This window comes from Salmo salar, unplaced genomic scaffold (assembly GCF_905237065.1).
Source record: "Salmo salar unplaced genomic scaffold, Ssal_v3.1, whole genome shotgun sequence".
In the NCBI taxonomy this organism is placed as follows: domain Eukaryota; kingdom Metazoa; phylum Chordata; class Actinopteri; order Salmoniformes; family Salmonidae; genus Salmo; species Salmo salar.
In genome coordinates this window covers 97997-124922 of record NW_025550776.1, presented here as the reverse complement: position 1 = coordinate 124922, position 26926 = coordinate 97997, and the positions used below count along the sequence as shown (strand labels likewise).

At 44.4% G+C, this 26926-nt stretch overlaps 1 protein-coding gene across 2 annotated transcripts; it reads left to right on the top strand.

The window, feature by feature from the left end:
• Window positions 1-6774: 6774 nt before the first annotated feature.
• On the top strand, window positions 6775-20372 carry LOC123740011 (phosphopantothenoylcysteine decarboxylase). Of its 2 annotated transcripts, XM_045713944.1 has the most exons (5): window positions 6775-7008; window positions 12726-12854; window positions 17766-17934; window positions 19763-19842; window positions 20093-20372. In XM_045713944.1, exons 1-5 carry the CDS (start codon window positions 6946-6948, stop codon window positions 20114-20116), a joined length of 465 nt encoding a protein of 154 aa, XP_045569900.1. In that variant the 5' UTR covers window positions 6775-6945; the 3' UTR covers window positions 20117-20372. The 2 variants fall into 2 exon arrangements, with proteins under 2 accessions (XP_045569900.1, XP_045569899.1); XM_045713943.1 differs by having other exon boundaries at window positions 6800-7008; window positions 19763-20365.
• The last annotated feature ends 6554 nt before the right edge of the window (window positions 20373-26926 follow it).

Sequence of the window (26926 nt, the reverse complement as noted above, 5' to 3'; positions counted from 1 at the left end):
AGACTTCAAAGCCATGGTAGGTGAATGAGTCTTCAAAGCCATGCTCTAATGGTAGGTTAATGAGTCTTCAAAGCCATGCTCTAATGGTAGGTTAATGAGTCTTCAAAGCCACGCTCTAATGGTAGGTTAATGAGTCTTCAAATCCATGGTAGGTTAATGAGTCTTCAAAGCCATGGTAGGTTAATGAGTCTTCAAAGCCACGCTCTAATGGTAGGTTAATGAGTCTTCAAAGCCATGGTAGGTTAATGAGTCTTCAAAGCCATGGTAGGTTAATGAGTCTTCAAAGCCACGCTCTAATGGTAGGTTAATGAGTCTTCAAAGCCATGGTAGGTGAATGAGTCTTCAAAGCCACGCTCTAATGGTAGGTTAATGAGTCTTCAAAGCCATGGTAGGTGAATGAGTCTTCAAAGCCACGCTCTAATGGTAGGTTAATGAGTCTTCAAAGCCACGCTCTAATGGTAGGTTAATGAGTCTTCAAAGCCATGGTAGGTGAATGAGTCTTCAAAGCCACGCTCTAATGGTAGGTTAATGAGTCTTCAAAGCCACGCTCTAATGGTAGGTTAATGAGTCTTCAAAGCCACGCTCTAATGGTAGGTTAATGAGACTTCAAAGCCATGCTCTAATGGTAGGTTAATGAGACTTCAAAGCCACGCTCTAATGGTAGGTTAATGAGTCTTCAAATCCATGGTAGGTGGATGAGTCTTCAAAGCCACGCTCTAATGGTAGGTTAATGAGTCTTCAAAGCCACGCTCTAATGGTAGGTTAATGAGTCTTCAAAGCCACGCTCTAATGGTAGGTCAATGAGTCTTCAAAGCCATGGTAGGTTAATGAGTCTTCAAAGCCATGGTAGGTTAATGAGTCTTCAAAGCCATGCTCTAATGGTAGGTTAATGAGTCTTCAAAGCCATGCTCTAATGGTAGGTTAATGAGTCTTCAAAGCCACACTCTAATGGTAGATTAATGAGTCTTCAAAGCCATGGTAGGTTAATGAGACTTCAAAGCCATGGTAGGTTAATGAGTCTTCAAAGCCACGCTCTAATGGTAGGTTAATGAGTCTTCAAAGCCACGCTCTAATGGTAGGTTAATGAGTCTTCAAAGCCACGCTCTAATGGTAGATTAATGAGTCTTCAAAGCCATGCTCTAATGGTAGGTTAATGAGACTTCAAAGCCATGGTAGGCGAATGAGTCTTCAAAGCCACGCTCTAATGGTAGGTTAATGAGACTTCAAAGCCACGCTCTAATGGTAGGTTAATGAGTCTTCAAAGCCATGGTAGGTTAATGAGACTTCAAAGCCACGCTCTAATGGTAGGTTAATGAGACTTCAAAGCCATGCTCTAATGGTAGGTGGATGAGACTTCAAAGCCACGCTCTAATGGTAGGTTAATGAGTCTTCAAAGTCACGCTCTAATGGTAGGTTAATGAGACTTCAAAGCCACGCTCTAATGGTAGGTGAATGAGTCTTCAAAGCCACGCTCTAATGGTAGGTTAATGAGTCTTCAAAGCCACGCTCTAATGGTAGGTTAATGAGTCTTCAAAGCCATGGTAGGTGGATGAGTCTTCAAAGCCACGCTCTAATGGTAGGTTAATGAGTCTTCAAAGCCATGGTAGGTGAATGAGTCTTCAAAGCCACGCTCTAATGGTAGGTTAAATGAGACTTCAAAGCCATGCTCTAAGGGTAGGTTAATGAGACTTCAAAGCCACGCTCTAATGGTAGGTTAATGAGACTTCAAAGCCATGCTCTAATGATAGGTTAATGAGACTTCAAAGCCACGCTCTAATGGTAGGTTAATGAGACTTCAAAGCCATGCTCTAATGGTAGGTTAATGAGACTTCAAAGCCATGCTCTAATGGTAGGTTAATGAGACTTCAAAGCCATGCTCTAATGGTAGGTGGATGAGTCTTCAAAGCCACGCTCTAATGGTAGGTTAATGAGTCTTCAAAGCCATGCTCTAATGGTAGGTTAATGAGACTTCAAAGCCACGCTCTAATGGTAGGTTAATGAGTCTTCAAAGCCATGGTAGGTGGATGAGTCTTCAAAGCCACGCTCTAATGGTAGGTTAATGAGTCTTCAAAGCCACGCTCTAATGGTAGGTTAATGAGTCTTCAAAGCCATGCTCTAATGGTAGGTTAATGAGTCTTCAAAGCCATGCTCTAATGGTAGGTTAATGAGTCTTCAAAGCCACGCTCTAATGGTAGGTTAATGAGTCTTCAAAGCCACGCTCTAATGGTAGGTTAATGAGTCTTCAAAGCCATAGTAGGTTAATGAGTCTTCAAAGCCATGGTAGGTTAATGAGTCTTCAAAGCCATGCTCTAATGGTAGGTTAATGAGTCTTCAAAGCCTCACTCTAATGGTAGGTTAATGAGTCTCCAAAGCCACGCTCTAATGGTAGGTTAATGAGTCTTCAAAGCCACGCTCTAATGGTAGATTAATGAGTCTTCAAAGCCATGCTCTAATGGTAGGTTAATGAGACTTCAAAGCCATGGTAGGTGAATGAGTCTTCAAAGCCATGCTCTAATGGTAGGTTAATGAGTCTTCAAAGCCATGCTCTAATGGTAGGTTAATGAGTCTTCAAAGCCACGCTCTAATGGTAGGTTAATGAGTCTTCAAATCCATGGTAGGTTAATGAGTCTTCAAAGCCATGGTAGGTTAATGAGTCTTCAAAGCCACGCTCTAATGGTAGGTTAATGAGTCTTCAAAGCCATGGTAGGTTAATGAGTCTTCAAAGCCATGGTAGGTTAATGAGTCTTCAAAGCCACGCTCTAATGGTAGGTTAATGAGTCTTCAAAGCCATGGTAGGTGAATGAGTCTTCAAAGCCACGCTCTAATGGTAGGTTAATGAGTCTTCAAAGCCATGGTAGGTGAATGAGTCTTCAAAGCCACGCTCTAATGGTAGGTTAATGAGTCTTCAAAGCCACGCTCTAATGGTAGGTTAATGAGTCTTCAAAGCCATGGTAGGTGAATGAGTCTTCAAAGCCACGCTCTAATGGTAGGTTAATGAGTCTTCAAAGCCACGCTCTAATGGTAGGTTAATGAGTCTTCAAAGCCACGCTCTAATGGTAGGTTAATGAGACTTCAAAGCCATGCTCTAATGGTAGGTTAATGAGACTTCAAAGCCACGCTCTAATGGTAGGTTAATGAGTCTTCAAATCCATGGTAGGTGGATGAGTCTTCAAAGCCACGCTCTAATGGTAGGTTAATGAGTCTTCAAAGCCACGCTCTAATGGTAGGTTAATGAGTCTTCAAAGCCACGCTCTAATGGTAGGTCAATGAGTCTTCAAAGCCATGGTAGGTTAATGAGTCTTCAAAGCCATGGTAGGTTAATGAGTCTTCAAAGCCATGCTCTAATGGTAGGTTAATGAGTCTTCAAAGCCATGCTCTAATGGTAGGTTAATGAGTCTTCAAAGCCACACTCTAATGGTAGATTAATGAGTCTTCAAAGCCATGGTAGGTTAATGAGACTTCAAAGCCATGGTAGGTTAATGAGTCTTCAAAGCCACGCTCTAATGGTAGGTTAATGAGTCTTCAAAGCCACGCTCTAATGGTAGGTTAATGAGTCTTCAAAGCCACGCTCTAATGGTAGATTAATGAGTCTTCAAAGCCATGCTCTAATGGTAGGTTAATGAGACTTCAAAGCCATGGTAGGCGAATGAGTCTTCAAAGCCACGCTCTAATGGTAGGTTAATGAGACTTCAAAGCCACGCTCTAATGGTAGGTTAATGAGTCTTCAAAGCCATGCTCTAATGGTAGGTTAATGAGTCTTCAAAGCCATGGTAGGTTAATGAGTCTTCAAAGCCACGCTCTAATGGTAGGTTAATGAGTCTTCAAAGCCATGGTAGCTTAATGAGTCTTCAAAGCCACGCTCTAATGGTAGGTTAATGAGTCTTCAAAGCCACGCCCTAATGGTAGGTTAATGAGTCTTCAAAGCCATGGTAGGTTAATGAGTCTTCAAAGCCACGCTCTAATGGTAGGTTAATGAGTCTTCAAAGCCACGACCCTAATGGTAGGTTAATGAGTCTTCTAGTTGATAATACTGTAATATAGAATACGTGCCCCTGAATTGGAGGACATTATCATGCACGCCCGATGTCAAGATTCTGCAAGAGAAGAGAAGACAGTACAGACAACATTATGAGGTGCTCCTCTTTACACTCTACCAAAGTGAATACAGACTACATCATGATTTAAAGTTGCTCCTCTTTAGACTCTACCAAAGAGCTGATACTTGAACTCTCTTTGGGTGAATCCTTTTGCAAAGGAGAGCATGCAAATTGTACTTTTCAAATGCAGTAATATTAGGCAACTGGTTTGTGTTCTTAGTTTCATTGCGTTTACAAGTCGAGGCAAATTAAACCAGCCAGGACTCGTTATCAGCCCCTAGTCTATCTGTGAAGAGGAAGTCTTGCTATGTTGGAACACTATCTTCAACCACCATCTCTATGAACATAAGATGTAGACAATACTGATGTTATTTACCACCTCTGAAGAAGCCTGCTAGCCTCTCTGAAGAAGCCTGCTAGCCTCTCTGAAGAAGCCTGCTAGCCACTCTGAAGAAGCCTGCTAGCCTCTCTGAAGAAGCCTGCTAGCCACTCTGAAGAAGCCTGCTAGCCACTCTGAAGAAGCCTGCTAGCCACTCTGAAGAAGCCTGCTAGCTACTCTGAAGAAGCCTGCTAGCCTCTCTGAAGAAGCCTGCTAGCCAGTCTGAAGAAGCCTGCTAGCCACTCTGAAGAAGCCTGCTAGCCACTCTGAAGAAGCCTGCTAGCCAGTCTGAAGAAGCCTGCTAGCCTCTCTGAAGAAGCCTGCTAGCTACTCTGAAGAAGCCTGCTAGCCACTCTGAAGAAGCCTGCTAGCCACTCTGAAGAAGCCTGTCTGCCAGTCACACAGCTGAAGCATCTCTGGATATGAGTTTTGGAACGATCTGTCCATCTACGTCTGATGGTTATTAACAACCTTCTAAACATTCATTAATTAATCAATTAGTGAATGTGTAATGGATACATCACATTGACTCAGTTATTATAGATACATTATAGTGACTCAGTTATTATAGATACATTATAGTGACTCAGTTATTATAGATACATTATAGTGACTCAGTTATTATGGATACATCACATTGACTCAGTTATTATAGATACATCACATTGACTCAGTTATTATAGATACATTATAGTGACTCAGTTATTATAGATACATTATAGTGACTCAGTTATTATAGATACATTATAGTGACTCAGTTATTATAGATACATCACAGTGACTTTAGTTATTATAGATACATCACAGTGACTCAGTTATTATAGATACATTATAGTGACTCAGTTATTATAGATACATTATAGTGACTCAGTTATTATAGATACATTATAGTGACTCAGTTATTATAGATACATTATAGTGACTCAGTTATTATAGATACATTATAGTGACTCAGTTATTATAGATACATTATAGTGACTCAGTTATTATAGATACATTATAGTGACTCAGTTATTATAGATACATTATAGTGACTCAGTTATTATAGATACATTATAGTGACTCCGTTATTATAGTGACTCAGTTATTATAGATACATCACATTGACTCTTATTATAGATACATTATAGTGACTCAGTTATTATGGATACATCATTCTCAGAAACACAAGCATACAATTGTATTTCTATTCTATTCTATTCTATTATGCAATGATAGCCTACTCAGTCACATTAGGTCTACATCCTCATGTTAAAGGTCGATCCAATATGAACTTCGGAGTAGCATTGTAAAACGTGGTGATGAATATAGCGCGCAAGATAAAACCCCAGTATGTTTGTGAGCGGTTTATTTATTGCCTCAAATGGGGGTTTACAGGTCCTCTCTCTCCACTCACCTGCGCGTCAATCAGCTCCACTCGCAGGTAGATGTCCTCGTGCCTCTGAGCCCAGTAAACGTGGGGAGTCAGCGTCTGCTGCATCGCACCTGTTTGAAAATATCAGCACAATTCACGAAAGCATGAAAACCCTACAATAACATGCTCCCCCTTCCCCATACACCCCACCGACCGGACGGTGTGTCTCTCGTTGCGGAAGAGCCAGAATATTCTATAGAACCAGCGTGCGCGCTCACGAAATGTACGTTGCGGAGTGACGTGCTCGTTCACCAGTCACCGTGGGTCACGTGGTACCGATGTTTACGGAAGCTGCATCAAGCGAAGTTTATAGAGGATAAAAGTTGGTGATATTTTGCGTATTCTCGGCAAACAGTATGCTCCTAATAACGTGTTGAAGTTGTTTTTGTTGTAGTAGTGGTCGTTTTCCAGCTAATATGCAGGCGGAATCACCCGTAACGTCTCCGAAATGTGATTTGTTAGACTCGTGTGGTACATTTCGTGTGTTGGTCGGGGTCACGGGTAGTGTGGCAGCTCTCAAAGTGCCTCTGTTGGTCTCCCAGCTTCTAGAGTTACCCGGGTAAGTAGACAGGTTATCTAACTGGGATGTATTTCCTGCTAGCTATATTTTTGGATTCATGAGCATTAGCGTTACTCAAAACAAGTATGGTGTCAAACGTTGCTCTCTGTGACCTGCACATGCAGGGTCATACCGCTGGAGGACGACGTTCACCTTGTATCAAACCAACACGTTGTATTATCAAGAGGGGTTATTATGCAACTAACAGAAACTGACGGGGGAATCCCCCCCTCCAAAAAAAGGATTATTTACATATCCTAGAGGTGCAGTCACGAAGTTACCCTTCTAATATCAGGTCATAACAGCATTATGCTCCCACATCCGGGTTTCAGCAGAAAATGAAGCTAGGTTGATTTAACTGTATCCCTAAAAAAAAAACCTTGACCACTCTGCAAAGGGCGTATCAGCATTAACCTTGTTTATTTAGATAATCATCCTTTATCTTCCTGTGCCCGTTTTGCAGGTGGATGTGCGTGTTGTCACGACAGAACACGCCATGCACTTCTACAACCCTGCCGAGGTGGCTGTCAGAGTCTACAGCGACGCAAATGAGTGGGAGGTTTGTTCCTCAAAACACATGTCCTGTCTAGATAAGATAGAGTTTAGGTCAAATTGACATCCAAAGTTTTTGTTTGTTTGTTGTTGCATTTTAGCTAATCCTAATCCTTTTACTAACCTTATCCTAATTATCCTAACCTGCTGCCTAAAGTCTCCTAACCTGCTATGAAAAGTCCATTCTTGACATAAGCAGTATACCATCTAGTGAAAACCTCAGACACAGGGTTTAGTCATGTAGAGTTATAATTGACTTGTAGCTGCCTGGCCTGCAGGTTGCCTAGGGGTTATTGGGGCAGGTAGCCTAGGGGTTATTGGGGCAGGTAGCCTAGGGGTTAATTGGGGCAGGTAGCCTAGGGGTTAATTGGGGCAGGTAGCCTAGGGGTTATTGGGGCAGGTAGCCTAGGGGTTATTGGGGCAGGTAGCCTAGGGGTTATTGGGGCAGGTAGCCTAGGGGTTATTGGGGCAGGTAGCCTAGGGGTTATTGGGGCAGGTAGCCTAGGGGTTAATTGGGGCAGGTAGCCTAGGGGTTAAAGCGTTAACCGAAAGGTCGCTGGTTCGAATACCTTAGCCGACAAGGTGAGAAATCTGTCCGATGTTCCCTTGAGCAAGGCACTCAATCCAAATTGCTCTAGTTGCGACGTACTACTATGTTTGACCCTGTAAAACAACACATGTACCTATCCGGTATACGTGACAATAAAATATATATATATACTGTATTCTTTACTGGTCCTATATTTCCAAATCTAATTGCGGTAAAAATACAGTTTGGAAATCAAATGTCTGTTGCTGAAAAGAGAAGACTAATCCGTCTGTAGTTAGGCAAGTAGTAATCTGGGTTTGGCAGGTAGGAATCTGGGGTTGGCTGGTCGGACTCGGTGGGGTTGGCTGGTCGGACTCGGTGGGGTTGGCTGGTAGGACTCGGTGGGGTTGGCAGGTAGGAACCTGGGGTTGGCTGGTAGGACTCGGTGGGGTTGGCTGGTAGGACTCGGTGGGGTTGGCAGGTAGGAACCTGGGGTTGGCAGGTAGGAACCTGGGGTTGGCTGGTAGGACTCGGTGGGGTTGGCAGGTAGGAACCTGGGGTTGGCTGGTAGGACTCGGTGGGGTTGGCAGGTAGGAACCTGGGGTTGGCTGGTAGGACTCGGTGGGGTTGGCTGGTAGGACTCGGTGGGGTTGGCTGGTAGGACTCTGTGGGGTTGGCAGGTAGGAACCTGGGGTTGGCTGGTAGGACTCGGTGGGGTTGGCAGGTAGGATCCTGGGGTTGGCTGGTAGGACTCGGTGGGTTTGGCTGGTCGGACTTGGTGGGGTTGGCAGGTAGGACTCGGTGGGGTTGGCAGGTAGGAACCTGGGGTTGGCTGGTAGGACTCGGTGGGGTTGGCTGGTAGGACTCGGTGGGGTTGGCTGGTAGGACTCGGTGGGGTTGGCAGGTAGGACTCGGTGGGGTTGGCAGGTAGGACTCGGTGGGGTTGGCTGGTCGGACTCGGTGGGGTTGGCTGGTCGGACTCGGTGGGGGTTGGCTGGTCGGACTCGGTGGGGTTGGCAGGTAGGAACCTGGGGTTGGCTGGTAGGACTCGGTGGGGTTGGCTGGTAGAACTCGGTGGGGTTGGCAGGTAGGATCCTGGGGAGAGCCAAGGGAGAGCTGTGAAGACTTCGAGGGAGGTGACAGACTAAGCTAGCTAGCCTCCGACGCAAAAGCTAGCCTCCGACGCAAAAGCTAGCCTCCGACGCTAAGCTAGCCTCCGACGCTAAGCTAGCCTCCGACGCTAAGCTAGCCTCCGACGCTAAGCTAGCCTCCAACGCTAAGCTAGTCTCCAACGCTAATTAGCCACACAGTATGGGTTAGCCCGCTAACTTCCTGTCCTGCGATCAATATAGCTGGATGAATGGCGATATGGCCTAAATAGCATCTAAATTCTTTTCACATTTATGATTCACGATAATATGGTATCTCCATTTTATTTAATTTTTTTCTCCCTTTTAAATAAAAGTTGCTGTGCAATTTTAAAGGTCAAATACACTGCATTTCAAACAGTTGAATTGTTATGAACACATCCTTCTGTCTCCAACTGTTTGAAAAGCATGTTAGTCTGTCCACTTTTAATGGGCATCGCTGGGTAAAAGGGAACTTATCTTCTATTAGACTGAAATAATGTCTCACTGTGTTTGTGACCGATTCTGTTGGACCAAACCTACATAACGAGTTGAAAGCGCTCGTCAGGGAGGAAGATGTGATCTCTCAGCATTGTTAGCGTGAGGGACAAGGGGCTTGGTGTGTGTGTAAAACATAGAGGAGGAAGCGAGAAGTTTAACTCTCTATAAAAAAATATGTCCAAAATAAGCCCAGTGCGTTGCTATGAGTTTATTTTGGACCTTAAGAGGCCATTTATTCTTGATCCGAAAATGTTTGTCGGATATGGATGATGTGACACAATGGCGAAGCCTCCGGATGTACGCAGAGGACAAATTGAACTCGCTGTGCGCCTCTCAAATGTTGTAACAAGTGCGGAAGGCTCTATATAGCTCCGCATTGACATGATTGGTTGATGGTAGGTGAGGGGGCGGGAGGTCCTAAATAAACACAAACTCACTTCCTTGACAACTTCCTTGACAACAGCTCTGCACAGCTCAGCGAAGTGCAAGGATTAGGAAAACTATTTAGAGTCTTTAAAACGCATACAAAACAAAATGTAACAAAAAATGTATTCGCTATATGTCTGTATTTGATTTGATATAATGTGGAATAGTTTTATTTTTATTCTTTTTTTCCCCTCACTTCTTTGGAATCCCTCTGGCTGTTATGTTTATGTTTTGCATGTTACTGTTAAAAAAAAATAATAATAATAATCATTTAAAAAAATAAATAATTAAATAAAATGAATGCCCTGACTTCTGCAGAGGCCATATCACCGTAAAAATGCAGACGTCGGATTGACTTTAAACGTGTCGTCTTCCCTTCCCCGCCTTTTGGGACAACGACTCCTATTGTTAAGGCAGAGACGTGCATCTCTTCGTTATATACAGATCTCTGGTGTAAATGGGGAGGTGAACACATTGCAAGAGGAGTTGAAGGAGACGAGAACCCCCCCCCAAAAAAAAATACAAGCATTTGGAATTTCGTGCGAAAACATAAATTGAAATGAATCAAATGAATTTAATATATCGCCCAGCCCTGACGGTGCTTTAGCGGGGACAGCCCTGACTCTGAACAGGACAGGTAATTGTCGGTCTGTTTAAATCATAGACATAAGGCACGTCCCTATTTAATAATAAAAAAAAAAAAAATTATATTTAACCTCTATTTAACTAGGCAAGTCAGTTAAGAACAAATTCTTATTTACAATGACGACCTACCAAAAGGGAACATGCCTCCTACGGGGGCTGGGATTAAAATATATATATATATAGAAAACTCACAACACGAGAGACAACACAACATAAAGAGATTGCCTTTGTGTTGTGAACCAGTATCTGAAAATGTGTATATATATACTGAACAAAAATATAATTTCAACGATTTTACAGTTACAGTTCTTATAAGGAAATCAGTCAAGTGAAATGACTGAATTAGATTAGGGCCTAATTAAGGATCACTACTGTATTTCACATAACTGAGCAGGAGGTGCACCAGTATACTATATACAATACCAGTCAAAACTCAATCCAGGGTTTTTCTTTATTTTTGAAAACTATTTTTCTACATTGTATAATAATAGTGAAGACATCAAAACTATCAAATAACACATATGGAATCATGTACGAACCAAAACAAAAGTGTTAAACAAATCAAAATATATTTTATATTTGAAATTCTTCAAAGTAGCCACCCTTTGCCTCGATGACAGCTTTGCACACTCTTAGCATTCAGTTTAATGAGTTTATGTTCACTAGTATAGAAATCAGTTCATGTTCACCAAAAGGACAACCAGACAATTTGACACAACTGTGGGAAGCATTGGAGTCAACCTTGTCCAGCATCCCTGTGGGACATTTACGACACCTTGTAGAGTCCACGCCCCGAAGAATTCAGGCTGTTCTGAGGACAAAAGAGGTTGGGAGGTGGGGGCTGGTTTGCAAGTCAATATTAGGAAGGTGTTCCTAATGTTTGGTATAGTCAGTGTACAGTATATTCATGCTACACACACACACACACACACACACACACACACACACACACACACACACATCACAACTGCGGCTACCAGAGTCTTATTATGATCGCTAAATACTACTCAGTTTATTATACACTTTCCCCCTCCCCCCATCTCCAATACACGTGTAAATATTGGACTATAAATTATGTCTTCCTGTATTGTACTGATGCTAAATGTCTATTCTACTGACATTTACTTACTGTCGTTATTCTTATCTTGTATGTCTTATTGTCGTTGCATTGTCCAGAAGGAACCTGCATTCAGCATTTGGTTGGACGGTGTAAACCATGTGATCCTGTACATACAACTTGAAAAACTCCTGATTAAGTAGGCAATCTAACAGCCGAGTTGAGTCTGTCAGTGAACAACACCTAAAACAGACCTTTTGTAATATTTATATATATTCAATCACTGGATAAACACTGTTTTTTGGAAAACAAGTGGCTACTGCTGAAAAGAGAAGACTTTCTAATCTGTCTGAGACTAAAGTCTCCAGTCGTGTAAATTATGTTGCATTGCATGAAATGTTTTTATAAAATAGAAACAATCTTCTCAGACCCTAAATATGCAGAAATTATCTTCACCGTGTGAATCCTAGAAACGCCTGTGGACCTAGATGTGATCCTGTATCTGAATACTATTCCACTTCCTCAGCTGTGGACCTAGATGTGATCCTGTATCTGAATACTATTCCTCTTCCTCAGCTGTGGACCTAGATGTGATCCTGTATCTGAATACTATTCCTCTTCCTCAGCTGTGGACCTAGATGTGATCCTGTATCTGAATACTATTCCACTTCCTCAGCTGTGGACCTAGATGTGATCCTGTATCTGAATACTATTCCACTTCCTCAGCTGTGAACCTAGATGTGATCCTGTATCTGAATACTATTCCCTCTTTCTCAGCTGTGGACCTAGATGTGATCCTGTACCTGAATACTATTCCACTTCCTCAGCTGTGGACCTAGATGTGATCCTGTACCTGAATACTATTCCCCTTCCTCAGCTGTGGACCTAGATGTGATCCTGTACCTGAATACTATTCCCCTTCCTCAGCTGTGGACCTAGATGTGATCCTGTATTTGAATACTATTCCTCTTCCTCAGCTGTGGACCTAGATGTGATATCTGAATACTATTCCACTTCCTCAGCTGTGGACCTAGATGTGATCCTGTACCTGAATACTATTCCCTCTTCCTCAGCTGTGGACCTAGATGTGATCCTGTATCTGAATACTATTCCACTTCCTCAGCTGTGGACCTAGATGTGATCCTGTACCTGAATACTATTCCACTTCCTCAGCTGTGGACCTAGATGTGATCCTGTACCTGAATACTATTCCACTTCCTCAGCTGTGGACCTAGATGTGATCCTGTACCTGAATACTATTCCACTTCCTCAGCTGTGAACCTAGATGTGATCCTGTACCTGAATACTATTCCCTCTTCCTCAGCTGTGGACCTAGATGTGATCCGGTATCTGAATACTATTCCACTTCCTCAGCTGTGGACCTAGATGTGATAACTGAATCTGATAATGTGTTGATTGTGTTCCTATTTGTCCCATAGCTGTGGCGCCAGCGTTCTGACCCTGTCCTGCACATAGAGCTGAGACGCTGGGCTAACCTCTTCCTTATCGCCCCTCTGGACGCCAACACACTGGGCAAGATCTCCAGCGGCATCTGTGACAACTTACTGGTGAGATCTGGATCCTCCTCCGTAGTTAGACTGCCCTGTCAACAGGAAATGGATCCTCCTCCGTAGTTAGACTGCCCTGTCAACAGGAAATGGATCCTCCTCCGTAGTTAGACAGACTGCCCTGTCAACAGGAAATGGATCCTCCTCCGTAGTTAGACAGACTGCCCTGTCAACAGGAAATGGATCCTCCTCCGTAGTTAGACAGACTGCCCTGTCAACAGGAAATGGATCCTCCTCCGTAGTTAGACAGACTGCCCTGTCAACAGGAAATGGATCCTCCTCCGTAGTTAGACAGACTGCCCTGTCAACAGGAAATGGATCCTCTTCCGTAGTTAGACAGACTGCCCTGTCAACAGGAAATGGATCCTCCTCCGTAGTTAGACAGACTCCCCTGTCAACAGGAAATGGATCCTCCTCCGTAGTTAGACAGACTGCCCTGTCAACAGGAAATGGATCCTCCGTAGCTAGACAGACTGCCCTGTCAACAGGAAATGGATCCTCCTCCGTAGCTAGACAGACTGCCCTGTCAACAGGAAATGGATCCTCCTCCGTAGTTAGACAGACTGCCCTGTCAACAGGAAATGGATCCTCCGTAGCTAGACAGACTGCCCTGTCAACAGGAAATGGATCCTCCTCCGTAGTTAGACAGACTGCCCTGTCAACAGGAAATGGATCCTCCTCCGTAGCTAGACAGACTGCCCTGTCAACAGGAAATGGATCCTCTGTAGTTAGAAAAGGAAAGATGTGTGTGGTGCCTGGAACACCAGTCCTCCTCTACTGTTCTGTCATGCCATGAACCCTACCATGAACCCTACCATGAACACTACCATGAACCCTACTATCACCATGAACACTACCATGAACCCTACTATCACCATGAACACTACCATGAACACTACCATGAACCCTACTATCACCATGAACACTACCATGAACCCTACTATGAACACTACTATCACCATCAACACTGCCATGAACACTGCCATGAACCCTACCATGAACCCTACCATGAACCCTACCATGAACACTACTATGAACACTACCATGAACCCTACTATCACCATGAACACTACCATGAACACTACCATGAACCCTGCTATGATCACTACCATGAACACTACCATGAACCCTACCATGAACCCTACTATGACCATGAACCCTACCATGAGCACTACCATGAACCCTGCTATGAACACTACTATGACCATGAACACTACCATGAACACTACCATGAACCCTACCATGAACACTACCGTGACCACTACTATGAACACTACCATGAACACTACCATGAGCACTACCATGAACACTACTATGAACACTACTATGACCATGAACACTACTATGAACACTACTATGAACACTACCATGAACCCTACTATGAACACTACTATGACCACTACTATGAACACTACCATGAACCCTACAATGAACCCTACTATGAGCACTACCGTGACCACTACTTTGAACCCTACCATGAGCACTACCATGATCACTACCATGAACACTACTATGACCATGAACACTACTATGAACACTACTATGACCATGAACACTACTATGAACACTACTATGAACACTACTATGAACCCTACTATGAACACTACTATGACCATGAACACTACCATGAGCACTACCATGAACACTACTATGAACACTACTATGAACACTACCATGAACCCTACTATGAACACTACTATGACCATGAACACTACCATGAACACTACTATGAACACTACCATGAACACTACCATGAACACTACTATGAACACTACTATGAGCACTACCGTGACCACTACTTTGAACCCTACCATGAGCACTACCATGATCACTACCATGAACACTACAATGAACCCTACTATGAGCACTACCGTGACCACTACTTTGAACCCTACCATGAGCACTACCATGATCACTACCATGAACACTACTATGACCATGAACACTACTATGAACACTACTATGACCATGAACACTACTATGAACACTACTATGAACACTACTATGACCATGAACACTACTATGAACACTACTATGACCATGAACACTACTATGACCATGAACCCTACTATGAACACTACTATGAACACTACTATGACCATGAACACTACTATGAACACTACTATGACCATGAACACTACTATGAACACTACTATGAACACTACTATGACCATGAACACTACTATGAACACTACTATGACCATGAACACTACTATGAACACTACTATGACCATGAACACTACCATGAACACTACTATGAACACTACCATGAACACTACCATGAACACTACTATGAACACTACTATGAACACTACCATGAACCCTACAATGAACCCTACTATGAGCACTACCGTGACCACTACTTTGAACCCTACCATGAGCACTACCATGATCACTACCATGAACACTACTATGACCATGAACACTACTATGAACACTACTATGACCATGAACACTACTATGACAATGAACACTACCATGAACACTACCATGAACACTAGTATGACTATGAACACTACTATGAACACTAGTATGACTATGAACACTACTATGAACACTAGTATGACTATGAACACTACTATGACAATGAACACTACCATGAACACTACCATGAACACTAGTATGACTATGAACACTACTATGAACACTAGTATGACTATGAACACTACTATGAACACTAGTATGACTATGAACACTACTTTGAACACTATTATAAACACTACTATGAACACTAGTATGACTATGAACACTACCATGAACCCTACCATGAACACTACCATGAACACTACTATGAACACTACTATGACCATGAACACTACTATGAACACTACTATGACCATGAACACTACTATGACAATGAACACTACCATGAACACTACTATGAACACTAGTATGACTATGAACACTACTTTGAACACTATTATAAACACTACTATGAACACTAGTATGACTATGAACACTACCATGAACCCTACCATGAACACTACCATGAACACTACCATGAACACTACTATGAACACTACTATGACCATGAACACTACTATGACAATGAACACTACCATGAACACTACCATGAACACTAGTATGACTATGAACACTATGAACACTAGTATGACTATGAACACTACTATGAACACTAGTATGACTATGAACACTACTTTGAACACTATTATAAACACTACTATGAACACTAGTATGACTATGAACACTACCATGAACCCTACCATGAACACTACCATGAACACTACTATGAACACTACTATGACCACTACCATGAACACTACCATGAACACTACTATGAACACTACCATGAACACTACTATGAACACTACTATGAACACTACCATGAACCCTGCTATGAACACTACTATGACCATGAACCCTACCATGAACCCTACCATGAGCACTACCGTGACCACTACTATGAACACTACCATGAACACTACCATGAACACTACCATGAACACTACCATGAACACTACTATGAACACTACCATGAACCCTACAATGAACCCTACTATGAGCACTACCGTGACCACTACTTTGAACCCTACCATGAGCACTATCATGATCACTACCATGAACACTACTATGACCATGAACACTACTATGAACACTACTATGACCATGAACACTACTATGACAATGAACACTACCATGAACACTACCATGAACACTAGTATGACTATGAACACTACCATGAACACTACTATGAACACTAGTATGACTATGAACACTACTATGAACACTATTATAAACACTACTATGAACACTAGTATGACTATGAACACTACTATGAACACTGTTATAAACACTACTATGAACTCTATTATAAACACTACTATGAACACTAGTATGACTATGAACACTACTATGAACACTGCTATGAACACTACCATGAACACTACCATGAACACTACTATGAACACTACCATGAACCCTACTATGACTATGAACACTACCATGAACACTACTATGAACACTAGTATGACTATGAACACTACTATGAACACTGCTATGAACACTACCATGAACACTAGTATAACTATGAACAGTACTATGAACACTGTTATAAACACTACTATGACTATGAACACTACTATGAACACTACCATGAACACTACTATAAACACTACTATGACTATGAACACTACTATGAACACTACCATACTGTTCTCTACTGTACTATACTCTATTGCACTCTAATATACTCTATTGTACTATACTGTACTATACTATACTGTAATGTACTATACTCTATTGCACTCTAATATACTCTATTGTACTATACTGTACTATACTATACTGTAATGTACTCTACTCTATTGTACTCTACTATACTGTAATGTACTGTACTCTACTATACTGTAATGTACTCTACTATACTGTAATGTACTCTACTGTACTTTACTATACTGTACTCTGCTATACTGTAATTTACTATACTGTACTCTACTATACTCTTTTGTACTCTACTATACTGTACTCTACTATACTGTAATGTACTCTACTATACTGTAATGTAGTCTACTCTACTATACTGTAATGTACTCTACTGTACTGTAATGTACTCTACTATACTGTAATGTACTCTACTATACTGTAATGTACTCTACTGTACTGTAATGTACTCTACTATACTATACTGTACTCTACTATACTGTAATGTACTCTACTATACTGTAATGTAGTCTACTCTACTGTAATGTACTGTACTCTACTGTAATGTACTCTACTGTACTGTAATGTAGTCTACTCTACTGTACTGTACTGTACTCTACTCTACTGTAATGTACTGTACTCTACTGTAATGTAGTCTACTGTAATGTACTGTACTCTACTGTAAAGTAGTCTACTCTACTGTAATGTACTGTACTCTACTCTACTGTAATGTACTGTACTTATTTTCAGACATGCGTGGTACGTGCCTGGGATACCAGTCGTCCTCTACTCTTCTGTCCAGCGATGAACACTGCTATGTGGCATCACCCCATCACCTCTCGCCAGGTGGACAGCCTTAAAGAGTTTGGCTACGTTGAGATCCCCTGTATCGCCAAGAAACTGGTCTGTGGAGACCAAGGTCTGTGGCGATTAGCTCATAACGTGTGGAATGTTTAGATTGATGCAATGGAAGCTTCTACACCTGCATTGCTTGCTGTTTGGGGTTTTAGGCTGGGTTTCTGTACAGCACTTTGAGATATCAGCTGATGTAAGAAGGGCTTTATAAATACATTTTGATTTGATTCACAGTCCCCAAGTCCAGAACAGACTATGGGAGGAGCACAGTACTACATAGAGCCATGACTACATGGAACTCTATTCCACATCAGGTAACTGATGCAGAGAGGACTGGCCACCCCTCAGAGCCTGGTTCCTCTGGTCTACCCAGTACAGCCAGAAGAGGACTGGCCACCCCTCAGAGCCTGGTTCCTCTGGTCTACCCAGTACAGCCAGTAGAGGACTGGTCACCCCTCATAGCCTGGTTCCTCTGGTCTACCCAGTACAGCCAGTAGAGGACTGGTCACCCCTCATAGCCTGGTTCCTCTGGTCTACCCAGTACAGCCAGTAGAGGACTGGCCACCCCTCATAGCCTGGTTCCTCTCTACCCAGTACAGCCAGTAGAGGACTGGTCACCCCTCATAGCCTGGTTCCTCTGGTCTACCCAGTACAGCCAGAAGAGGACTGGCCACCCCTCATAGCCTGGTTCCTCTGGTCTACCCAGTACAGCCAGTAGAGGACTGGTCACCCCTCATAGCCTGGTTCCTCTGGTCTACCCGGTACAGCCAGTAGAGGACTGGTCACCCCTCATAGCCTGGTTCCTCTGGTCTACCCAGTATAGCCAGTAGAGGACTGGCCATCCCTCATAGCCTGGTTCCTCTCTAGGTTTCTTCCTAGGTTCCTGCCTTTCTAGGGAGTTTTTCCTAGCCACCCCTCATAGCCTGGTTCCTCTGGTCTACCCAGTACAGCCAGAAGAGGACTGGCCACCCCTCATAGCCTGGTTCCTCTGGTCTACCCAGTACAGCCAGTAGAGGACTGGTCACCCCTCATAGCCTGGTTCCTCTGGTCTACCCGGTACAGCCAGTAGAGGACTGGTCACCCCTCATAGCCTGGTTCCTCTGGTCTACCCGGTACAGCCAGTAGAGGACTGGTCACCCCTCATAGCCTGGTTCCTCTGGTCTACCCGGTACAGCCAGTAGAGGACTGGTCACCCCTCATAGCCTGGTTCCTCTGGTCTACCCAGTATAGCCAGTAGAGGACTGGCCATCCCTCATAGCCTGGTTCCTCTCTAGGTTTCTTCCTAGGTTCCTGCCTTTCTAGGGAGTTTTTCCTAGCCACCCCTCATAGCCTGGTTCCTCTGGTCTACCCAGTACAGCCAGAAGAGGACTGGCCACCCCTCATAGCCTGGTTCCTCTGGTCTACCCAGTACAGCCAGTAGAGGACTGGTCACCCCTCATAGCCTGGTTCCTCTGGTCTACCCGGTACAGCCAGTAGAGGACTGGTCACCCCTCATAGCCTGGTTCCTCTGGTCTACCCAGTATAGCCAGTAGAGGACTGGCCATCCCTCATAGCCTGGTTCCTCTCTAGGTTTCTTCCTAGGTTCTGGCCTTTCTAGGGAGTTTTTCCTAGCCACCGTGCTTCTACACCTGCATTGCTTGCTGTTTTGGGGGTTTTAGGCTGGGTTTCTGTAACAGCACTTTGAGAATATCAGCTGATGTAAGAAGGGCTTTTATAAAACACATTTTGATTTGTGTTAGTCGTCGTTCCTCGCTGCTAAATAAAACATACTATTGTATTCTGTCTGGACTATGTAGCTAAATGTACTGTACATCTTTCACCTTTTGTGCCTCTTTCCTGTTTCTATGGTCGTTTTTATACATTGTTGAGTAACTTGGAGTGTCACTTTACAGGTAAAGGAGCCATGGCAGAGGTGTCAACGATCGTAGATGTTGTGCAACAGTTCATTCAGAAAGCTGCTGAGTCTCCCCTGGAAGGAGCGGGCCAGAGGCCGTGAGGAAGGAGCGGGCCAGGTGCTGTGAGGAAGGAGCGGGCCAGGTGCTGTGAGGAAGGAGCGGGCCAGGTGCTGTGAGGAAGGAGCGGGCCAGGTGCTGTGAGGAAGGAGCGGGCCAGGTGCTGTGAGGAAGGAGCGGGCCAGGTGCTGTGAGGAAGGAGCGGGCCAGGTGCTGTGAGGAAGGAGCGGGCCAGGTGCTGTGAGGAAGGAGCGGGCCAGGTGCTGTGAGGAAGGAGCGGGCCAGAGGCCGTGAGGAAGGAGCGGGCCAGGTGCTGTGAGGAAGGAGCGGGCCAGGTGCTGTGAGGAAGGAGCGGGCCAGGTGCTGTGAGGAAGGAGCGGGCCAGGTGCTGTGAGGAAGGAGCGGGCCAGGTGCTGTGAGGAAGGAGCGGGCCAGGTGCTGTGAGGAAGGAGCGGGCCAGGTGCTGTGAGGAAGGGGCGGGCCAGGTGCTGTGAGGAAGGGGCGGGCCAGGTGCTGTGAGGAAGGGGCGGGCCAGGTGCTGTGAGGAAGGGGCGGGCCAGGGCGGTGAGGAAGGGGCGGGCCAGGGGCGGTGAGGAAGGGGCGGGCCAGGGGCCGTGAGGAAGGGGCGGGCCAGGGGCCGTGAGAAAGGGGCGGGCCAGGGGCCGTGAGGAAGGGGCGGGCCAGGGGCCGTGAGAAAGGGGCGGGCCAGGGGCTGTGAGGAAGGGGCGGGCCAGGGGCTGTGAGGAAGGGGCGGGCCAGGGGCTGTGAGGAAGGGGCGGGCCAGGGGCTGTGAGGAAGGGGCGGGCCAGGGGCTGTGAGGAAGGGGCGGGCCAGGTGCTGTGAGGAAGGAGCGGGCCAGGTGCTGTGAGGAAGGGGCGGGCCAGGTGCTGTGAGGAAGGGGCGGGCCAGGTGCTGTGAGGAAGGGGCGGGCCAGGTGCTGTGAGGAAGGGGCGGGCCAGGGGCTGTGAGGAAGGGGCGGGCCAGGGGCTGTGAGGAAGGGGCGGGCCAGGTGCTGTGAGGAAGGAACTAGGGTCTAGGGGTCCGTTTGGGATTGGGCCATTGACACGAAGATGAGGCATTCAGATGAAGATTGCCGGAAGTTATTTGTGATGTAATTACATTTGAATGTCACGAACTGATTTATTGAAGCCAAATGTTAAAAGACCCGAGTTTGCAATAAATGTTTGTATTTTAATTATCAAGGAATTTGTGTCGGTTATTCTTGCTGACTTGGATTAGCAGCTCCAGCTGCTATGTGAGTGTTATGTCATGCTTTGTTATGTCATGTCATCTTTCTTACTAAGGTCCCGTGGTGACTCTTGCCATATGTTATGGATGTGATTCTGATCTGATCTCATCGCTGGCCACTCCAGAACAATCCAGTGTTTCTTGTTGAATCATTCCTGGTTTTTTTTTCTGATGTGTGTTTTTGGTCATTGTCCTGCTGGAAGATCCACAACCTTAAATTGGAGAACCAGTTTTTGGGACACTGGGTTGAACACTGAACTCCAAAACACCTGATAATCTGCTGACTTCATGATGTCTTGCACATATTTGTATTTATTATGGATCCCCATTAGTTCCTGCCAAGGCAGCAGCTACTCTTCCTGGGGTTTATTATGGATCCCCATTAGTTCCTGCCAAGGCAGCAGCTACTCTTCCTGGGGTTTATTATGGATCCCCATTAGTTCCTGCCAAGGCAGCAGCTACTCTTCCTGGGGTTTATTATGGATCCCCATTAGTTCCTGCCAAGGCAGCAGCTACTCTTCCTGGGGTTTATTATGGATCCCCATTAGTTCCTGTTGCCAAGGCAGCAGCTACTCTTCCTGGGGTTTATTATGGATCCCCATTAGTTCCTGTCAAGGCAGCAGCTACTCTTCCTGGGGTTTATTATGGATCCCCATTAGTTCCTGCCAAGGCAGCAGCTACTCTTCCTGGGGTTTATTATGGATCCCCATTAGTTCCTGCCAAGGCAGCAGCTACTCTTCCTGGGGTTTATTATGGATCCCCATTAGTTCCTGCCAAGGCAGCAGCTACTCTTCCTGAGGTTTATTATGGATCCCCATTAGTTCCTGCCAAGGCAGCAGCTACTCTTCCTGGGGTTTATTATGGATCCCCATTAGTTCCTGTCAAGGCAGCAGCTACTCTTCCTGGGGTTTATTATGGATCCCCGTTAGTTCCTGCCAAGGCAGCAGCTACTCTTCCTGGGGTTTATTATGGATCCCAATTAGTTCCTGCCAAGGCAGCAGCTACTCTTCCTGGGGTTTATTATGGATCCCCATTAGTTCCTGTTGCCAAAGCAGCAGCTACTCTTCCTGGGGTTTATTATGGATCCCCATTAGTTCCTGCCAAGGCAGCAGCTTCTCTTCCTGGGGTTTATTATGGATCCCCATTAGTTCCTGCCAAAGCAGCAGCTACTCTTCCTGGGGTTTATTATGGATCCCCGTTAGTTCCTGCCAAGGCAGCAGCTACTCTTCCTGGGGTTTATTATGGATCCCCATTAGTTCCTGCCAAGGCAGCAGCTACTCTTCCTGGGGTTTATTATGGATCCCCATTAGTTCCTGCCAAGGCAGCAGCTACTCTTCCTGGGGTCTCTCTGTACTTTGCTCCATTCATCTTTCCCTCAATCCTGACTAGTCTCCCAGTCCCTGCCGCTGAAAAACCATTCAGGCCACAGAGTTCAATCTTGGTTTCATCGGACCAGAGAATCTTGTTTCTCATGGTCTGAGAGTCTTTAAGTGCCTTTTAGCAAACTCCAAGAGGGCTGTCATGTGCCTTTTACTGAGGAGTGGCTTCAGTCTGGCCACTCTACCATAAAGGCCTGATTGGTGGAGTGCTGCAGAGATGGTTGTCCTTCGGGAAGGTTCTCCCATCTCCACAGAGGAACTCTGGAGCTCTGTCAGAGTGACCATCGGGTTCTTGGTCACCTCCCTGACCAAGGCCCTTCTCCCCCGATTGCTCAGTTTGGCCGGACGGCCAGCTCTAGGAAGAGTCTTGGTGGTTCCAAACTTTTTCCATTTAAGAACGATGGAGGCCACTATGTTCTTGGTAAACTTCAATGCTGCAGACATGTTTTGGTACCCTTTTGGTGCCTCGTCACAATCCTGTCTCGGAGCTCTACGGACAATTCCTTCGACCTCATGGCTTGGTTTTTGCTCTGACATGAACTGTCAACTGTGAGACCTTATATAGACAGGTGTGTGCCTTTCCAAATCATGTCCAATCAATTGAATTTACAACAGGTGGACTCCAATCAAGTTGTAGAAACATCTCAAGGATGATCAATGGAAACAGGATGCACCTGAGCTCAATTTCGAGTCTCATAGCAAAGGGTCTGAATACTTGATCATCTTTGAGATGTTTCTACAACTTGAATGGAGTCCACCTGTTCTTTTATTTTTTATTTGTAATAAATTTGCAAAAATGTTTTTAGATTGATAAGGGGGGAAAAGAAAATTATTGAATCAATTTTAGAATAAGGCTGTAACGTAACAAAATGTGGAAAAAGTCAAGGGGTCTGAATACTTTCTGTACACCTCCCAGTTGGCTTCGACTGAAGAATGGCAATATCATCTGCTATCATCCTCAGTTTATTTTCCATCCAAGTTGTCAGACCCCGGTGGCTTGTCATTGTTGATACACAACAATAATTTTTTTCACCTTTTTAACCACACTCACTTTACAAAATTCAAAATTACAACGCTTGTTTTTCATAATTTGGTCAGTTATGCATGGATGTGTGTTGGTTCACAATTTTGATAACCAATGAAAAACATTATTAAAGTACTTGGCAATATCAATGGGTTTTGTGATGAATGAATGATGGAGCCAAATTAGCTTTTTTTGCCCCCCCCAAAAAAAAATGTAATTTTAAGCTTTTTACTATAATTTATCTTTGTTTCATTGTACAGTTAATTCTTGTTTTTGTTCAGTTTAAGTCTCATGATTTCTCAATTTACAGTATGTTTGCCAATCAGCTGTGCAGCCAGACTTCTTATACTATATTAATTTTATATCATATTAAGCCCAGACTTTGAAACGTATTTTTTTTCTCTTCTAGATATAATATCAAATTGTATGTGTCAGAATGCGCGGAATATAACAGATGCAGACTTTACCGTGAAATGCTTACTTACAAGCCCTTAACCAACAATGCTGTTAAGAAAATATTTACTAAATAGACTTAAAAAAAAGTTAAAAAAATATATAATATTAATAATAATAACAAGGCTTTATACAGGGGGTACAGGTTAGTCGAGGTCATTTGTACATGTAGGTAGGGGTAAAGTGACTATGCACAGATAATAAACAGCGAGTAATGGTTAATTATTACGGATAGGGAAATGATTAATCATGTGATTATTGTGGATAGTCAGGTTAATGAAATATTTAGATGCTTGCTAGATGAACGATTTCCCTAATAATCCTGTTTACATGGACACATCTGAAATCAAGCTACCTGATGGCACTCTGATAAAAAAACTTCAATCGAGTAGCAGCAGTGTAAAAACAAAGAGGGGCATTTTGGACCTAGACTTGGCGCTCCGGTACCGCTTGCCGTGCGGTAGCAGAGAGAACAGTCTATGACTAGGGTGGCTGGAGTCTTTAACCATTGCTGAGCAGTTGGCGTACCAGGCGGTGATGTAACCGGTCAGGATGCTCTCGATGGTGCAGCTGTAGAACTTTTTGAGGGACCGGGGGACCCATGCCAAATCTTTTCAGTCTCCTGAGGCGGAAAAAGGGTTTGTCTTGCCCTCTTCACGACTTTCTTGGTGTGTTTGGACCATGATAGTTTGTTGCTGCTTCACTACAGCCCCGTCGGGGTGTTCGATCCTCCTTTTCCTGTAGTCCACGATCATTTCCTTTGTCTTGCTCACATTGAGGGAGAAGTTGTTGTCCTGGCACCACACTGCCAGGTCTCTGACCTCCTCCCTATTGTTGTCGGTGATCAGGCTGTTGCAGACCACTGTTGTGGCGTCAGCAAACTTAATGATGGTGTTGGAGTCGTGCATGGCCACACAGTCATGGGTGAACAGGGAGTACAAGAGGGGACTGAGCACGCACCCCTGGGGAGCTCCAGTGTTGAGGATCAGCGTGGCAGACGTGTTGTTACCTACCCTCACCACCTGGGGGGCGGCCCGTCAGGAAGTCCAGGATCCAGTTGGAGAGGGAGGTGTTCAGTCCCAGGATCCTTAGCTTGGTGATGAGCTTTGAGGGTACTATGGTGTTGAACGCTGAGTTGTAGTCAATGAACAGCATTCTCACATAGGTGTTCCTTTTGTCCAGGTGGGAAAGGGCAGTGTGGAGTGGCAATAGAGATTGCATCGTCTGTAGATCTGTTGGGATCGGTATGCAAATTGGAGTGGGTCTAGGGTTTCTGACATGATGGAGGTAATGTCTCCCATGACCATCCTTTCAAAACACAAAGACACTTCCTGTTTCCATCGCCCGTGTCGTGATCTTAACGCCACGACTTTATGCGCATAAAAGACTGGCTGTTGCCCTGTTTTGTACTTTTGTATAGCGGGTTGAAACACAGAAGGGGCCCTTGAAATATACTTATTCATGTTACCATACGTGAATTTATTGATGACTTTACATGTATAATGAATGTATATTTTGGGGTCAATAAAGGGTGGATAGGGACTTGGTGTATCGACAGTTACTGAGTGAGACAATGGGAACTGCAGAACGTTAATTCTCTGTTAAAGTTGAATGTCAATGTTCCTTATTAAGAGGGAAGCAAAAGGGCAAAAGTCTAGGTTCAGTTCCTGATAAGGCAGGCCACGCTACGGAACTAGGGAGGAACGAGGAAATCGGGTTTGAGGTCAAGTCAACAGATGAAGAAACCTCTGGGAGATGGGGCCAGAGAGGGGCCCCACCACAATGACCCTCCTATTACAGTCCTCTCTCACACACATATACTTCCACGCCCACCAAGGTTCTAGCATCAGACGGGGCCATGACTACACCAGTGAGGAACCAATCCTGCCTAGCAACAGAGATTATATTGGCTGTCTAGATGTGTAAGGAGTTGACTCAGCCTAGTATCAGGTTATAAATACATGTGCTTGTGTAAATCATACCTGGTCTTTGCAGCTGTATGACCCAGTGGGTGAATAAACTTGGTTTGAGCTTTTCCATGTCATCCATTTTGAGTTTCTACTCTGTTTGTTCAGAGCCTTAACTCTTATGCTCCTCCCCCCTAGTAAAGGTGTGTTATTATAATGCTCCGCCTCCCCTAGTAAAGGTGTGTTATTATAATGCTCCTCCCCCTAGTAAAGGTGTGTTATTATAATGCTCCTCCTCCCCCTAGTAAAGGTGTGTTATTATAATGCTCCTCCCCCCTAGTAAAGGTGTGTTATTATAATGCTCCTCCCCCTAGTAAAGGTGTGTTATTATAATGCTCCTCCTCCCCCTAGTAAAGGTGTGTTATTATAATGCTCCTCCCCCCTAGTAAAGGTGTGTTATTATAATGCTCCTCCCCCCTAGTAAAGGGGTGTTATTATAATGCTCCTCCCCCTAGTAAAGGTGTGTTATAATGCTCCTCCCCCCTAGTAAAGGTGTGTTATTATAATTCTCCTCCCCCTAGTAAAGGTGTGTTATTATAATGCTCCTCCCCCTAGTAAAGGTGTGTTATTATAATGCTCCTCCCCCTAGTAAAGGTGTGTTATTATAATGCTCCTCCCCTAGTAAAGGGGTGTTATTATAATGCTCCTCCCCCTAGTAAAGGTGTGTTATTATAATGCTCCGCCTCCCCCCTAGTAAAGGTGTGTTATTATAATGCTCCTCCCCTAGTAAAGGTGTGTTATTATAATGCTCCTCCCCCCTAGTAAAGGTGTGTTATTATAATGCTCCTCCCCCTAGTAAAGGTGTGTTATTATAATGCTCCTCCCCCCTAGTAAAGGTGTGTTATTATAATGCTCCTCCCCCCTAGTAAAGGTGTGTTATTATAATGCTCCTCCCCCTAGTAAAGGTGTGTTATTATAATGCTCCTCCCCCTAGTAAAGGTGTGTTATTATAATGCTCCTCCCCCTAGTAAAGGTGTGTTATTATAATGCTCCTCCCCTAGTAAAGGTGTTTTATTATAATGCTCCTCCCCTA